This window comes from Aquarana catesbeiana, linkage group LG11, assembly GCF_042186555.1.
Source record: "Aquarana catesbeiana isolate 2022-GZ linkage group LG11, ASM4218655v1, whole genome shotgun sequence".
Lineage (NCBI taxonomy): Eukaryota > Metazoa > Chordata > Amphibia > Anura > Ranidae > Aquarana > Aquarana catesbeiana.
Window position 1 is genome coordinate 60,753,010 of NC_133334.1, and position 18,624 is coordinate 60,771,633.

The 18,624-nt window shown below is 43.7% G+C and overlaps 1 protein-coding gene across 1 annotated transcript in view; it reads left to right on the plus strand.

Moving 5' to 3' along the window:
• Positions 1-11,713, plus strand: part of LOC141112067 (solute carrier family 13 member 1-like) — a 74,820-nt gene extending 63,107 nt beyond the window's left edge. The window contains exons 14-16 of the mRNA XM_073604478.1: positions 1,295-1,456; positions 5,082-5,219; positions 6,953-11,713. Coding sequence (XP_073460579.1) covers positions 1,295-1,456; positions 5,082-5,219; positions 6,953-7,093 — 441 coding nt within the window. The 3' untranslated portion in view covers positions 7,094-11,713. The remainder of the gene's footprint in view (positions 1-1,294; positions 1,457-5,081; positions 5,220-6,952) is intronic.
• Positions 11,714-18,624: the final 6,911 nt, after the last annotated feature.

The following is an 18,624-nucleotide window of genomic DNA, read 5'->3' on the forward strand; positions in this document are numbered from 1 at the left end:
CGCCTTTTTTTTCTTTTCCTTTTTTTTTTTGTTCTTTTTTTAGTGCCTAGTTTTTTTTAGTTTTTTTTTTTGTCTTCTATCTACTCTGCCCCTTGGAGCTTAATCATGGGGATCCCCATGATTAAGCTCCAAGGATCGGAACAAAATGCATTGGGAGCATGGCCTAGTTGGAGTCCGGGCTGAGGCTGCCATTCATCTCACTTCATGCACATGGGTCTGCTTCATGATGTGCGGCTTATGGATCCTTTTTCCTTGACATTGTTGCAGCTTGGAGCTAGGACGAGCTCCCTGTCCATGCCTGTACTGCCTCCCTGTCCCTGCGGTCTACTTGGACTTTACCTCCTCTACCTGAATGACACGGCACCTAAATTTTGGCTTTTTGGATCACACTGTGCTATAGCCTGCAGTGCTGATCAGTGTATTCTGATGTCGGGGAAGCCTCCCCACTGTCAGAATACAATGACACAATGGGAGTATTCCCCATTCACCTTGAATGTGTGGATGAGGGAATCGGGTCTGTTTTTTTCCTTTAACCTGCTTGAACAAAAAAACAAGGACTAATCTATGGCTAGCTAAGGTCTGTTGACTAGGCAGTACAAGAGACATTGTAATAAGGGAATTGTGGAGGCAGCCATAACTGGCCTGAAGAAAATGCTTTGCGCCTGATTAAAGTGCTTTTAAGTGTTCTTTACCTCCATGCTTGTTCTGATTAAGGGACTCAAGCCAAAGCTTCAACATGACTGCCAGGGAACTAGCATTCTCAAAAGCCGAGAAATGCTCTTTGCGATTCTGACTTAACAGAGATCCTTGAAAGAGGAGCAGCAGCAGATGGATGAGATCATCTCTCTGCTCTGTCTACTATTACCTCTTATCAGTATTTTTCTTGTCAGCATATTTACATGTAACAGCGCACCTGATTGGCTCTAAGTCCTGCCCATTCATCTCCCTCCCTGAATGCTGTTATACAGGGCATTACAATATGAATTGTTCATGAATGTATGGCTTCATTCATTTGTGTATTTTATATCTGCCTGGAGTTTAACTTTAACTCTTGCTTATTTTTCTTTGTACAAATATAACCATTATACTGTATACAGACCATCATTGGCAGCATAAAGTGGTAAGCTGTATTAACCAATTAGATATTAGTATTGCTCTATTCAAATTGTTGGCGCATAGTTTGATTGGCTGCTGTGAATTACTGCACTTTGCACTTCATTGAACTCTTTGTAATGAATGTATAGCAGAATTGTTTGAATGGTACAATGTTAATCTTTTTTTTTTCTTGGTTCAGGTCTCTGGCCTTTCAACATGGGTTGGACACAAGATGGAACCTTTAAGCAGCCTGCCTGTCTGGGTGATTGTACTGATCGTCTGTCTACTGGTGACATCTGTTACAGAAGTGGCAAGCAACCCGGCCACCATCACCATATTCCAACCCATCCTTTCTTCTCTGGTATGTCACAAATTCAGAAACTGTGTGCAAAATGTAATCTTTAGTGCACCTGTAGATATGAGATAACCATTGCCTGATTGTCACCTGATCCACTTGAATATGAAGCAGTCTCCTATCTGTGGGTGGCCCTTGAGCTGCTATTGGAAGAAACGAGTGATCAAAGGATAGAAGCAGAATCTGATCAATACTGCCCCACAATTGGCAATCTCTGCTGTGCACCTTCCATCTCCTGCCCCCTTACCCATACACTGCCAATGTTTTAGTTCAGAAGAGTGGCCCAAACAAGTTTGTAAAGTTCTCTTCCACGCTCTATTTTCAGGTTGGTTGCTCCTCCATTATTAAAGTGGTTCTAAAGGCAGAAGGTTTTTTTAAAAACTGAACAATTTCAGAAGGACAAAGTGGGGACAGATTGAGTTTCCTCATAATAACATACAGTGATGAATCCTAGCCTCGAGATTTTTAACCCTTTAAGACAGACAGTGTAGAAATCTAGTTTACAACTTCTAATGGGAACTGCCAGCACAGTACAGATAGGGTTAAAAATGGTAAACCTTAACTTCACAGCTTCCTCTTTAACATTACAGAGGGGGGACACTGGGTCCTCAATTTAAAAAGGAGCTTCAGTCGGGGCAAAAAAAATTAAAAGCCAGCAGCTACAAATACTGTAGCTGCTGACTTTTAATAAAAGAACACTTACCTGTCCTGGGATCCCGCAATGTCAACACTCGAACTTCAGGTGCAGGTGCCAGCATCTTCACTAAGAGAAACTGGCAGTAAAGCCTTCAGGCTTCACCGCCAGTTTTCAACTTCACATATGCGCAAGTCACGCTACTCTTTCTGAATGGTTCTGCCTTCTGGGAACTGTGTGTGTGTGTGTGTGTGGGGGGGTTCCAACAAGTGGAGCTTCCCCTTTTGGACGGAGCTCCGCTTTAAGAAAGTAAAAAACACCTAAAGTGGTTCTAAATCCTTAAGGTTTTTGCATTACGGTGAAAAACCTTCAGTGATACAGCTGCCCCCCCTTCTTACCTGAGCCCAGTCTGATCCAGCAACGTGTACGAGAGCAGTGGCTCTCACCGCTGTCTCCCCCTCTCGTTGGGCGGATCGATGGCAGCGGGGGCCCATTGGCTCCCACTGCTGTCAATAAAATGCTGTGACATGGAAGCGGGGGGCAGTGCCAAGCCACCCACTCTCTGTCAATAGAAGCAGACAGGATGGCTCGGGAGTGAGCATGCACGGGTGCCCCACAGAAAGTGGCTGTCTATGGGGGGTCACCTGCCAAAGAGAAGAGGCCTGGAGCGCCGGTGGGGGACCCCAGAAGAAGAGGATCGGGGCTGCTCTGTGCAAATGTATTGCACAGAGCAGATAAGTATAGACATGTTTGTTATGATAATAAAATAAAAAATGAAGGTTTAATAATGGTTTGAAAATGTAAGTAGCAATTTTTAGATTTTTTTATTTTCATTTAAGTTATGCCATGTGAATGGGAATGTTACAAATATAAAGCAGGGATTATCTCAAATTGGCTGAAAAAGTGGAAATACACTTTAATGCATGTCTATACTCAATAACAAAAATGAGGCTGCAATGATGGGCACAGGTGAGGCTGCAATGATGGGCACTGGGCACAGGTGAGGCTGCTATGATGGGCACAGGTGAGGCTGCAATGATGGGCACTGGTCACACTGGAATGGTGGGCACAGGTGAGGCTGCTATGATGGGCACAGGTGAGGCTGGGCACAGGTGAGGCTGCAATGATGGGCACAGGTGAAGCTGCACTGATGGGCGCAGGTGAGGCTGCACTGATGGGCACAGGTGAGACTGCACTGATGGGCACTGATAAAGTTGTTGTTAAATGTTTTATGCAGAATTAAGTTAAAATAAATATTAAGTGTCATTTCATGAGATCATTTATGAGGGCGGAATTAGGGGTGGGGCAGGGTAGGGGTTGGATGGGGCAACTGGTGGCGAATAACCCTTAAGGCCTGGCTAGTAGCTCAGGACTTAAAATTTGAAGCCCTGATTTAGACTACACATAGATTTTACAGTATAAATGACCATGCAGGCACAATCCACAGCCACCCCAGAGAGTTCCATGAATCTGCCCATACAAGATACATTGATAGGTTAGTTGGCTCCTGTCTAAATTATATATTTATACACTTTTACTAATACTTTCTTAGCCACATTCTGACGCCCCCTTTAAGCTCACCCCTTCCCCATTGAGTTAGTATTGTTGAATTGTGCTTGCATGCTAGAGATAATTATTGTGTGTGTACAGCTTATAGAAGCTTTACTAGATCATTATTTAGAGGATGCAGTTACTGACTGTCTTGGAGGGTAATTGGTATTTTATCGTATTGTAAATCTCAATGCCAGAAACTGTTCTCATGCAGATATGGAGGCTGGATTGCTATGATTTTTACACAGCTGGGGTTTTGGTATTTTTGTAGTAGCAACAATACCCTACCTTAAAGCAAAATTTCAGCCAATAATAAAAAAGATAAGCATGAAGACATCATTAAAAGATCAAATGAAAAAAGCAGCATTTGTTGCAATATTCCCTTTCAATACAGAGATTTCCCCTGCAATATTTTTTTCTGCTAATGGTGTAGCATCATTCAACCCTTTTTTTTGTGAGCCTAGATCCTTCTGCACCTGGCCTAGACTGGTGACTGGATATAGCCATCTTTGTTCACGTTCCTTCATTTGTATATGCCTAGTTGGGTTCCAACCTATAGTCCAGGATGGTATCCATCATCCTATGGTTATTGTTCTACAAGCCCTGATGAAGGGGGAGTATTGAGCCCCCAAAACGCATTGCCTTTTGTTGCAGAATAAAATCTTTTAAGCCCCGTACACATGGGCTGAATATCGGCTGGTATCGGCCGGTTCAAAAAATATATGTGAAATAGACATATGTGGAATTTTCTACTTGTTTTTAGATATGTATCCACCTTAAAGGAGTTTTAAAGTCTCGTGGTTTTTCACCTTAATGCACTAAGGTTAAAACCCTTCTGTGGTGCAGCTGCCCCCCAGATCCCCCCTTTTTACTTGCCTGAACCCGATCTTTCCAGCAATGAGAACAAGCCCAGCAGCTCTCTGGGTCCTCATTGGATGGACTGAGCCATTGGCTACCGCTGCTTTCAATCAAATCCAGTGACATGGGGGGCGGGGCTGAGTCCTGCTGTCTATGTCAAAAGACGCAGCAGCAGGACTCGGGAGCGCGCCCGCACGAGTGTCCCCATGGAAAGCGGCTCTCCATGGGGGGGCACTCGATGTGGAGGAGGAGCCAGGAGTGCCACCGGGGGACCCCAGAAAAGGGGGATTGGGGCCGCTCTGTGCAAAACCCTTGCACAGAGCAGGTAAGTATAACATGTTTGTTATTTTAAAAAAAAACAAACAAAAAAAAGGACCTTTACAATCAACTTAAAGTCCCAGTACCACTATTTTAATTTTTTTGTATGCTTACATTATCAAGGGATGTGTGGTACCTAGTTGGCCCTCTCACAATCCACTTCACTGTTTGTGCTAATGATCTATTAATGATTACATGATCTGTGTCTTTAATATCTCCCTAGCGTTTAATATTTAATTAATCTGTGCTTTTTTTTCCCTTTGATTAAAGGCTGAAGGAATCGGAGTGAACCCCCTTCTAGTAATTATACCAGCTACAATAAGTGCCTCATGTGCGTTCCTTTTGCCTGTTGCCAATCCTCCAAATGCCATTGTATTTTCATATGGCCATTTAACTGTGCCAGACATGGTGAGTAGATCATACCAATTCATTTATGTATTTTTTTTTTTTTTTAAATGGTGCAAACGCAAACAAAAGTTTTCAGGAAAAAAGGAGAATACATATTTTGGTCACTTATACACTACACAGTGCATAGCACTTGTAAAAGTGGATAACAGGATAATATATCTATATATACTGTTACCACAATTTTTAGTGGCAGGCTACTGTAGCTGTAAAAGATGGCTACAACATGCTTTTGCAGGTACAGCTTGGAAGAAATCTCCAGATCCAGCCAGAGGCTGTGTTCTTATATTTTTAAATTTGTACTTGCGGCACAAAAAATAGTTTTTATATATGTTCCTCAGTTGCCATAAATGATGTAAAACCCACTTTGTGTACACCAAATTCCAAGTAGCAGTGACCCAATCACTGTACTGCATATAGCCTGTGCAGAGAGCAGAGCTGTGGGAGGGGCTAAGCAAGCCCATCCACTACAGGCTGTTGGGGGAAAGCTACAAAAGGGTGCGGAAACACGACCAGTGCCAGTCACCCTGCAAAAAGAGACAGAGAGAGCAGTGACTGGTCTTTATTACAGGAAACTCCTGAACAGGGGCAAAACGCAGACATTGTGGCATGCAGGATTACTGCCCAGATCTGGAAGAATAACGTAAAGAACACTAAAATTCAAATCATAATATACATGGTATCTTGTGTTTTTAGAATCAAAATCGGAGCTAAACAAATCTTGTCTAAAATATAGCTTTTGATAAACGATATTGTCAAAAGTATTGCCTTTACACGCACATGAACGTTAATGGCATCCCAGTCTTAGTCCGTAGGGTTCAATATTGAGTTGGCCCAACCTTTGCAGCTATAACAGCTTCAACTCTTCTGGGAAGGCTGTCCACAAGGTTTAGGAGTGTGTCTATGGGAATGTTTGACCATTCTTCCAGAAACGCATTTGTGAGGTCAGGCACTAATGTGGACTAGAAAGGCCTGGCTTGTAGTCTTCACTCTAATTCATCACAAAGGTGTTCTGTTGGGTTGAGGTCGGGACTCTGTGCAGGCCAGTCAAGGTCCTCCACCCCAAATTTACTCTTCCATGTCTTTACAGACCTTGCTTTGTGGCACTGGTCCAAATAATTTGGTGGAGGGGGGTTATGGTGTGGGGTTGTTTTCAGGGGTTGGGCCATCCCCAAACTGTTCCCACAAAGTTGGGAGCGTGAAATTGTCCAAAATGTCCCTTCACTGGAACTTAGGGACCAAACCCAACCCCTGAAAACAACCCCACACCATAATCCCTCTCCACCAAATTATTTGGACCAGTGCCACAAAGCAAGGCCCATAAAGACATGGATGAGTGAGTTTGGGGTGGAGGAACTTGACTGGCTTGCACAGAGTCCTGACCTCAACCCGATAGAACACCTTTGGGATGATTTAGAGCGGAGACTGCGAGCCAGGCCTTCTCGTCCAACATCAATGCCTGACCTCACAAAAGCGCTTCTGGAAAAATGGTCAAACATTCCCATAGACACACTCCTAAACCTCGTGGACAGCCTTCCCAGAAGAGTTGAAGCTGTTATAGCTGCAAAGGGAGGGCCAACTCAATATTGAACCCTACGGACCAAGACTGGGATGCCATTAAAGCTTATGTAAAGGCAGGTGTCCCAATACTTTTGACAATATAGTGTATATTGTATTTGAACATGGTGCACATTGGCTTTTCTCTAATACTTTATCTTTGTTTTCTTTTTTTTTAGATGAAAGCTGGACTGGGGACAAACCTTATCAGCATGCTGACCTTATGTTTTGGACTTTATACTTGGGGAATACCCATGTTTGATCTAGACAACTTCCCAGACTGGGCATCACACAATATATCAACAGTAGCATCTCCGTAATGACATTTTTGTATCTACATTTTCTAACTGGAACAATGCGAATTCAGACTGACTTTTTTGGCACTAAATTGTCCGAGTTCCCATTGCCTGAGTCCCCAAACACTCCTTAGACAAGTCTGTCTACCAGTTTCCACCCTGTGAAGTCATTGTTGGCCAAACATCAGGAGCACAAGGGTTTGCTGGAGACTTGTAACATCATCGAGACATGAGGCTTAGTGATGTCACTTGTCTGGAAATCTCTTAAAGCCCAACTGAAGTCCTAGAAATAGATATTCAGCCAGGCATGAGGCTCAGTTTAACACCAGTATAAGGAGCCTTATTTCCAAAAAGAAAACTCAGCTGAGTCCTGTGAGATTCAAAACTGGTTATATGGCTGAAATTAAAGCTTCTTATCCTTGTGTAAAGCTTTGTGAATTGAGCCCATTTTTCTTAAAGGGTAAGTTCACCTTTACAGAAAACTCTGTAAGGTGAACTTACACAGGTGCCCCTCCTCATAAAATAAATGAATAGGAAAGTGATTTCGCGCAGAACATTGAATACATTGGTGCCCCTCCTCACCACTCCCAACCCAGTCCCACTGACCTGGACCGCCGCTATCTCCGGTTCTAAGCCTCGGTATATCCGCGCCAGGAGCCCGGGGCTTAGAAATCCTCTCTGCTGAATGTCCAAAACATTCCTCGTCAGGAGGGATGTTTGGAGCATTCTAATTGGTCAGCGCCGTCACATGAAGGGCGGCACCGACCAATCAGCAGCCGCATAGCTGTCCTGTCAGCTATTGAGAAGACTCGAGGAAGGAGAGCGGATTTCTAAGCCCCGGGCTCCTGACACGGATATACCGGGGCTTATAACCGGAGATAGCGGCGGTCCAGGTCAGCGGGACCGAGGAGCGTGACCTGTGTAAGTTCACCTTACAGATTTTTCTGTAAAGGTGAACTTGCACTTTAACTTAAATTTTTATGGTCTTCCTTCCACTTTCCTTGTAGCAGTTGAGTAGGTTGTCTAAATATGAGTGCACATGGTAGTGGGCACCAGAGTTTGACCACCCTGCCCAGTGCTCTGTGTAATCTAACAGACCTGGTCAGACACGCCCTCTGGTTTGGTCTGCATTAGAAGTCTTTGTAAGATCATGTGATGAGGGGTGTGTCTGTCGCTCAGCTATGCAAGCACAGAGCACTGCAGAAGGAGAGCAGGAAGTCCATTTCCACTAAAAGTATTTAAACCAATTCCAAGCTAAATTTATTAAGAAGAGTATGGTCTTTGGATATTTGTACTCCAGTGCATGCCATAAAATGCAGAAGTACAGGAGTACAAAGTGAAAAGAAAAGGTATAAGACTACAATTGGGCTTTGAAGTGATTTGGCCCATAAAACGTGTGCTTTCATTGTCCAGGATTTGTTTTTAAATGAATTAAGTGAATCCAATTCAGAAGGCCTTTTGGTAAATTGGAGTATTCCTCCTTTAATAGATCACGTGTAGTTTTATCAGTGGCACCTTCTGTCTCTTCCTTGACTGACTTTACATTGTTGTTCAGACAGTGTGAAGAGGTGTACAAATTGGTATTACTTGTATCAACCAATCAAATTGTACCTTTTTTGTCAGACTAGAGCAGTCAGAACGATGAAAGATGTATTAAAGAAATTTGGAAGGATAGCCCTGGAATCTTAAGATTATCCTAGTGTCATTTTTTTGTATGTGACTAGGATATCTGGATTCTTAAGCCCTGTACACACAGGCTGTATGCTGGCCGACATCAGCCAGTTAAAAAAATAAAAATGGCCGACATTCGGCCTGTGTGTATGCCAGCCGGTCCAACAGAAGCCAGCCGTTTGGTCGTCTTCTGTCGGACGAGCATGCTGGAAAACCAGCAGCCAACAGGCTCCCCATCAGCGCTCTCAGCCAATGGCTGAAAGCGCTGATCAGAGTGTTCTGGCGGGGGGCCGTCCCCCTGTCAGCACACAACAGCTCAGCGGGGGAGATCACTGTACTAACGTTGGATGGTTAGTACAGCGGCTTGGACCTGTCAGTTTTTTTTTTTTGTTCGACAGACTGACATACACACGGGCCGAATGTCGGACATTTTTTTTTTTTTTTTTAACCGTCCGTTGTCTCCCGACATTTCGCCCGTGTGTATCCGGCTTTAGTGTGTACCAGGCTAGAAAAGGGAAAAATGCGGACTAGCTTAACTCCCAGCTTTGCCCATCATTTATTTCAGAATTTGGAGGCTGGAGAACTAAAGCATGTGCCATGGCATGCTAACCGAGCTTCTATGATCTGTCTGAAATGGACAATAGACTAACTGGGGCAAAGTTATTCTTTCCAAACAACAATTTCACTTTTACCTGTAAAGGTTCAAACTGCATCACTGGTTGGGGTTACTTAGAAAAGGGATTATAAACTCTGCAGGTTGATGACATGTCTGGAATCTTAAAAAGTTGCTAACTTCTTCTCATTTATTTCAATCCAGCCCCTTGTGCCCTCTCATCATGTTAGACTAGAAGAACTGATCTGGTCATCCATAGCAACCTAGTCTCTCTACAGTGCACTGCATTCTGGGAGAATGAAAGGGAAAATCTGGTTGCTATGGACATCTAGAACAACCCTTATTATGGAATGACCTAGTATATAAAGTATCCATGCTGTTGAAATAGATTGGCTTTACATGGACAAGCTTAGTGAAACAGGCCCTCAGAACAGCTGAAGAACTTTTTTTTCCCCTTTAGATTTGTACAGGAGATTGTAGGCAAATTTGTATAAGCCATTTCAATTATATGGCGTTCTCTCCAGTTGTGATTGAAGAGTATCCAGTATCTGACATGAGATATGTTGCCATCCTCCTTCAAAAGCACCAGTTGCCTGGCTGTCATGCAGTTTCTTATCATGGCCATCTTATGAATCTCTAACCTGCAGCAAGCATTAGGCCATTAAAGTCAACACTTCAGATGCACCCTTGTTCCAGGTCAGTCATTTGAGTAATAAAGACACGGCCATTTTTCCCATTCAGGGCAACGCGGCAGTCTCTTTAAGACTCACTCCTGACCCACCTATAATCCTCCTTCACCACTTTTCCATTCATGTTCAGTTCTAACCCCTGTGTAGGTTCTGTGTTAGATGACATTGGAGCTTACACAGGGCTGATGTAACGCCTTCGCGCCCAACATTTGGGGAAGTGAATAAGAGGTGCTGGTACCCTTTGGTTCCTTTTTATACGTTTGTTTTACATTTAATTTTTTAATGCCATTGTATGTCAGTGGTGAATATAGAGAGTCTAAATATTGTCCTGGCAGCTTCTGCCCAATGAAGGGCTTCCAAGGTCACCTTGGAATTGAAGCGCCACACTGTGGTATTCAAGTACAAATACAAATGTATTCCAATGATTGTTTGCAAAGCCAACGCATATTGGGGCTGTAACTCCACCCTCTTCATCTCGGGACTTGAAGAATATAACAAGGTGTATGTGGATTCAATGATTGTGGTATAGTTGGATCTTTTGGAGTGTTAGCATAGCATTTGTCAGCAGCTTGTTCCAGCTAAGCCCTGAGTATTTTTTGGCAACTCCAACTGAGTAATGTAGCAAGTAGCTCAAGGGGTTGCATTTAAAAAGTGGCTTTTCCCTGAATGGACAATGACTGAGTCTCTATAAATGCAAAGGATCTACATGACATTCATGCAACTAGAATTCTCAGGAGGAATTTGGCAATGCTTGTGTCTCATGACTGTTTCCTGTAATTGTATGGTACAATAACTGTCCGCAGTGCTGGGACAAGTCCAGCACCCAGGACAAGGATGCCAAATGGCGCCCTCCTCCCTCATTCATGATGTGCAAGCTTAGAGGATCCTGCACCCAGTAAATCATTGCGCCCAGGGCAACTGTCCCTCTCACCCACCCCTTGTCCCGGGCCCTACTGTCCATGATCTGTATAAGCCCACCTTAATAATCTTTCTTTTTTTTTTCAACAATGAAGAAGAATTGTAGCTTTAGAGGAAAAGCATTGTATTGAGCATTCTCAGACTGTTGAACGGGTGATCTTCAAAGTGTACAGTGCAGTTACTTTTGGTGCTAAACATGGTAGAAAAGATACTAGTAGAAGTTTGTTTATGTGCTTGTCCCCCTTCCCAGGTACCGAGCGGCTGTACAGTGCAGGATTCACTGATAGCTGGTACCGCAGGGGTAAGGAATGGCTTAGCAGTACAGTACTGAGACCTGATGATCGTAACGGCTGGGGACAACAACATCCCTCCACAAGCCAGGAGCATGGCATACTCAAAGCTGTTACAGATATTAAAAGCTTTTGTATGCTCTTGTTGAATTGGCATTAATCGCTCTGTCTGTGAACTGCAGCCGTATGGGCAGAACTATTATATGTTCCTTTTTGGCATGTGCTGGACAATGCTTATTTTTTTATTTGCACAGTAGGGTAAAATAATTGCATTATCAGAGGTCGATTGCACAAAAGCAATTCTGTTTTTGGGAGGATTTTTTTTACTACAAATGATGTATCTTATTAACCTGGAGAGACTAACAATAGACTCCAAGTGTTTAATAATAATAATAATTTTGAATAAAAAATGCAGTGATTGTATTAATGCTTGTGTTTTAGCCACATTATTTCATGCTTGGATTGGGAGGGGGCTCTGCTTTAAAGTCAAATCTCTGGTTTTTCAAAAAATCTATTCTGTATTCTATTTCTGTCAACCTCCTTGAAATTCCTTTTTTTTTTTTGCTGCTGTAATCAGACTTCCTGTTAGAGGGTGGCTACGTTTATTCTTCATGGTCCCTCTGTATAAAACAACGTAGTCGCCATCCCTTGCTCTCTCCCGACATGGACTATGGGATTTGTAGTGTGCATAGAGCAGTGCACATGATCACAACTAACATTAACTGCTTATTCCAAACAAATTAATGTGAGAGGGAAAAGGAGGACATTACATGGAGGAACAAAAATAGATTGTGGGGCCATAAAGTGAAAGGGTTATATGGATTATATTTGGAGAATACAGATTATTGTCACTTTAAGGAGTCATTATTCTTATTACAAGACTGGTAAAACCAAGAGTAAACAGTCCAGATGTAAAGAGTTCTAAAGCTGGCCGGCCCTAGATTGTGCTATTTTTTTTCCTGCGTTTGAAAGACGATTTCCCCCATCAACACAGTCAGTGTTGATTGTGGATTCCCTTCCATGGAGCTAATGTGCTCTCCCATCGGGGGGGGGGGGCGTGGAGAGCCCTGCTGGGAGAGCACAGCGCTTACTGCTAGCGGCTATAGCTAAATACCCCGTTTCCCCCAAAATAAGACCTAGCGTAAGTCTTATTTTCAAGGTAGAGCTTATTTTCGGGGAAACAGGGTAGGGCTCTTTTGGGGGGTAGAGCTTATATTGCAACCATCACTGACAATCACGCTAGGTCTTATTTTCGGGGAAACAGGATAGCTAGCTGATGGCAATAATCGCATACTAAAAAAATCGGAAATGCTGGTTGTACCCAAGTTGATCGATGGATCGACTCGAGTACAATAAGCCTGCCCATAGATGGATCCCTTTCACATTGAATTGACCATTGAATTGTATCTGTAGCCTTGGATAAAGTGTTGAGGAGTTACACTCCCTTGTCAGGTTTTATAGCTGTCTGTATCCCCGTTGGGGAGATTTGCACTAAGAAAATTATCCCCAATTGGCAAATTTAAACCTCTTTCTTGCAGTATGGAATCCTGGAAGAGTTCAGTACACTGTCAGAGCATCCCCAGACTTTGCAAGGGAATTTTTCCTTGGCTTAAAGCGGAGGTCCACCCACCGCTGCAAAAATTAAATGCCAGCAGCTGCTCATACTGCAGCTGCTGACTTTTAATAATCGGACACTTACCTGTCCTGGGGTCCAGCGATGTCAGCACCGCAGCTGATGTTTCCATCAACTGTCGGGTGCATGCCGCCTCCATTGCGAATAAGGGAACCCGGCAGTGTAGCCTTACGGCTTCACGCTGGGAACCCTACTGTGCATGCGCGAGGCTCCGCTCCTCTCTCCTACTGGCCCGGCGGCCGGGGATGGAGGAGAGAGCCCAGGCGGTGACAGTACCCGCGGCTGAGGCTCCCGGAATGTGGCACCGGAGGGGGGGAGGAGTACAACAAGCGGAAGTTCCACTTGTGGGTGGAACGCCGCTTTAAGGTAAATGTGGTGAAAATCTATTTTGTGAAAGAAAATAGAAAAAAAACAGTATTTATGAATGAATGAATGATTTGTAAAGCGCTGCAAATGCAAACTGAATCGCCTCAAGGTGCTAAATGCGTTTAGTGTTGTCAGCTTCTAGAACAGGAAGGTCTTGAGTTTTTTCCTGAAAGCCAGATGGTTTTCTTCCATGCGGATGAGAGCGTTCCAAGCATTTATACTTGCACATTATTGAAAGATGAGTCAGTAGAGTTTTACCTCATTTACTAAGCTAAGGGAAAATTTCCATGCAAAGTGAACAGCCTATTTCCCATTAGTAAATTAACCCATAGGGGGAGATTTACTAAAACTGGAGTACTCAGGAGCTGGTTGGCTACTGTGCACAACTGCACCAGATTCTAACTTAAGATTTCCTGTTTCCAGGACAGAAAATTAAAGGAAATCTTCACAATTAAGGTTTTAACTCTTCCTTAAGCCATCATAAAAAAAAAATAATAATATTTTTTGCCTTTACATACGCTATGGGGGGGGGGGGATTTATTAAAACTGGTGCACACAGAATCTGGTACAGTTGTTCATGGTAACCAATCATCTTCTAACTTCAGCTTGTTCAAAAAAGCTTTGACAATAAAACCTGTAAGCTGATTGGTTACTATGCACCGCTGCACCAGAGTCTGTGTACACCAGTTTTAGTAAATCTCCCCTATAGTGTATGTAAAAGCATAGATGGCATAAGGAAAGGTAAAAAAAAAAACCCTAATTGGGGAGATTTCCTTTCATTTTCTGTCCCGGAAACAGGAAATCTCACCAAAGTGAATGGAACTCCCATCACATCCCTTACTTTAGTAGCATTTTACTGCACACTACTGCAACACACAAGTATGAATAGGCTCTTGTTGCAAGTATTAAGTCTGCAGATTTATTAAAAAAACCATGTACTACCTGTGTGTCCGTCTCAATTTTAACAGAAAACTACATTTTTGGTTTTTGTATTTGATATGGTTTGGGAAATCTAATATTTAGGGTGGCCATACACAGGAGATCTTGTACAATGGTTGATATCAAAGATTGTACAGTATTATGTGTGTTGCATGAACGATCCAATCAGGGATCAAACATGCATACAAGTGATCTAATTGTTTAGAAAATGTTCCACTTAAATAGAATGGGCTCATTCACAACAGGTCCATATGGCTCTGTCACTCAATGCAAATGCATATTGAAATGGTTTACAAAAGGCCTGATTCACACCCTCCGCACACAAATGTTGCATTGGTGAGTACTTTGTGAAAATGGACCATGCTGCATTTAATTTAAATGCATGAGGCTGGGTTCACATATGAGCACGCAGCGGCTCACAGCAGGAGTAAGGTGCATCCTCGTTTTTTTGGCTGAATTCGGACCTGAAACGGACCAAAAGACGCCCAGGGCTCCTGTGCAAATCGCACTGGAGCGGCTGCGAAGATAAGAGAACCGGCTCCATAGAGAGCCGGTCACAATCTCCTGCTGTGCAAATTGGATGCGGTGAAACCCACATCCAATTCGCACTAGTGTGAACCCAGCCTTAGAATGCAGTGTAACACATTTTAAGGTACAGATATCATTGGATCTTTTGGCTGGAATCACAGGTGGTTGCAGTCCGTGGCTGTCTGAAGGTGTCCACATATTCACTGGTTACCCTCAGCTATGAAAAGATTACCGGCATCTGTCCCTAGCCGCAGGTAACCTCTGGATATGTGGAGACAGGCAAACAGCCATGGATAGCTACAGCGCCTGTTAGCCTGTCATTGCTTTGTACAGGCTTCCCAGCTACGGCCTTCCACAATCATCTGTAATTCCAGCCATCGAAATCCAATGTCTGAATCTTATAGCATGTGTGAATGAGGCCTTAGAAAAGAAGAATGATGTATTTTGTTGTCTACTGTCTACTACTATGGTCTACAACCCCCATCAAATCATTCTCTGCAGCTTTTACCTTTTGTACCACCAACCCTCCCTTTAGAATGTAAGCTCTACGAGCAGGGCCCTCCTGTACCTTTTGTATTGAACTGTACTGTAATTGTGTTGTCCCCCCCCCCCATACATTGTACTGTGAACAGAAAATCTGAACATCAATACAAACATTAAAACATGCACATTAATGCATCGCAATGGGTTAAAAATATAAATTGTTAACGCGTGTAAACTCAAGTGATTTTAATGTGCATCAACGCAAACCAGAAACAGATGTGGACTGAAACCTGCACTTCTTTCAGTCAGCTAATAGGGGGAGCTATGACCACACATGTTACTAAACTTTAGTACAGCCGTGGCCAAAAGTTTTGAGAATGACACAAATATTAATTTTCACAAAGTCTGCTGCCTCCGTTTTTATGATGGCAATTTGCATATACTCCAGAATGTTATGAAGATTCTTCAGATGAATTGGAATTAATTGCAAAGTCCCTTTAAGTTAATTAAAAATGAACTTAATCCCATAAAAAACACTTCCACTGCATTTGTGAAGAAGGCTTCAGGGCACCCAAGAAAGTCCAGCAAGCGCCAGGACCATCTCCTACAGTGGATTCAGCTGCGGGATCGGGGAACCACCAGTGCAGAGCTTGCTCAGTAATGGCAGCAGGCAGGTGTGAGTGCATCTGTATACACAGTGAGACGAAGACTTTTGGAGGATGGTGTGGTGTCAAGAAGGGCAGCAAAGAAGCCCCTTCTCTCCAGGAAAAATATCAGGGATAGACTTATATTCTGCAAAAGGTACAGGGAGACTGAGGACACCTTACCTAATGTTTGGAGTATACGGAAAAAAACTTTTCTGGAGAAGAAAAGATGAGAGCTACCATCAGTCCTGTGTCATGCCAACAGTACAGCATCCTGAGACCATTCATGTGTGGGGTTGCTTCTCAGTCAAGGGAGTGGGCTCACTCACAATTTTGCCTAAGAACACAGCCATGAATAAAGAATGGTACAAAAACATCCTCAGAGAGCAACTTCTCCCAACCTTCCAAGAACAGTTTGGTGAGGAACAATGCCTTTTCCAGCATGATGGAGCACCTCGCCATAAGGCAAAAGTGATAACTAAGTGCCTTGGGGAACAAACCATCAAAATTTTGGGTCCAAGGCCAGGAAACTCCAGAGACCTTAATCCCCTTGAGAACTTGTGGTCAATCCTCAAGATGGCACTTTGATAGACAGATCACCCGTCCAATGGGACGGGTGATCTGTCTATCAAAATGCCCAGACAAGGGGGAGGGGCTGTATGTGACGGCGCGCAGCGGGGAACACACAGCTATTGGAAGGAAAGCTGTGACGTTCCCGGCACTGTAATCAAACAGGCGGCGGCGGCTCTCCTCTCCCTTCACTGGCTGCAATGGGGACACAGGCTGCACTACTGGGGACACTGGCTGCAATGGGAACACAGGCTGCAATACTGGGGACACTGGCTGCACTACCGGGGACACAGGCTGCACCACCGGGGACACAGGCTGCAATACTGGGGACACAGGCTGCAATACTGGGGACATTGGCTGCAATGGGGACACAGGCTGCACTACTCTAGACATTGGCTGCAATGGGGACACTGGCTGCACTACCGGGGACACAGGCTGCACTACCGGGGACACAGGCTGCACTACCGGGGACACCGGCTGCGCTACTCTAGACATTGGCTGCAATGGGGACACTGGCTGCACTACTGGGGACACTGGCTGGCTGCATCTAATGGGCACTGGTGAGGCTGCATTGATCTCTTGTATCATGTCCGCAGTCTCTGACACTCTGACCATGTCCCCAGTCTCTGACCATCTCCTGTACCATGTCCCCAGTCTCTGACCATATCCTGTACCATGTCCCCAGTCCATTACCATCTCCTGTACCATGTCTGCAGTCTGACCATCTCCTGTACCATGTCTGCACACTCTGACCATCTCCTGTACCATGTCTGCACTCTCTGACCATCTCCTGTACCATGTCTGCAGTCTCTGACCATCTCTTGTACCATGTCCTCAGTCTCTGACCATCTCCTGTACCATCTCTGCAGTCTCTGATCATCTCCTGTACCATGTCTGCAGTCTCTGACCATCTCCTGTACTATGTCTGCAGTCTCTGACCATCTCTGCAGTCTCTGATCATCTCCTGTACCATCTTTGCAGTCTCTGACCATCTCCTGTACCATGTCCCCAGTCTCTGACCATCTCCTGTATAAAAATATTTTTAAAAACAGTCACTTTCGGTATCGGTGTTGTTTCGGTATCGGTTTCGGGATCAAGGAAGATTTATTTTCGGTATCGGTTTCGGCACCAAAAAACCCATTCAGTACATCCCTAAAATATATATATATATATATATATATATATATATATATATATATATATATACTGTTCTTTCTGCCTGGAATTGTCCATGGCAACCAAAAAGTGTCCCTTTTACGTCAAAAGCGGTTCTAGACCAGCTAGAAAACAGCGATAATAAATTAGAATCACTTGCAGAATTGAGTGATTCGTGGGAAAATTCATCATCAAATGCTGAAAGTAATGACAGCGACAATTCTGCAACTGAGCAAATTTCAGTGTTTTTGATTTGATTACATTATTGAATACATTTTATTACTATTATTATTATTATTAACTATTATTTATAGTTATTTACCATATTTATCGGCCTATAACACGCACTTTTTTCCCCTTAAAATCAGGGGAAAATCGTGGGTGCATGTTATACGCCGATCCCCCGCCGATTGTGAGCCTTTCGGCGGCTTTTGGCCACTCTCGGCGGCTTTCGGCCACTTTCGGCCATTCCCATGGCTGCAATGGGGGACAAGGCTGCAATGGGGGAAAAGGCTGCATGGGGGACAATGCTACAGATGGACACTGACAAGGCTGCAATGAGGGACAATGCTACAGATGCACACAGACAAGGCTGCAATGAGGGACAAGGATACAGATGAGGCTGCAGATGGACACTGATAAGGCTGCATTGATGGGGTGCGTGTTATACGCCGGCGCGTATTATACGCCGATAAATACGGTATTATAATTTATGATTTCGAGTTTCAAACGTTATCATACCCGGGATGTCTACTAGACTCTTGTTTGGACAGATTTAAGTGAGTTATTTCTAAGAATTACAGGCCGACAATATAAAATGCCAAATTTCCATGCAAAACAATTGTACCGCTTTGAGCTTCAAAAATCTGACATAATCATACCGCCAGGGAGGTTAAAATGTTACCTTTTCCTCAATAGAAGTGGAGTTATATTTGATTCTTCAGTTGGCAACACTACATGGGTTGTCACAACTGAAAGTGTAAATGTGATGGTGCTGTGCCACACCAAGTAACTAAAGTAGATATGATGATGAATAAAATGTAAAATGATTGCACA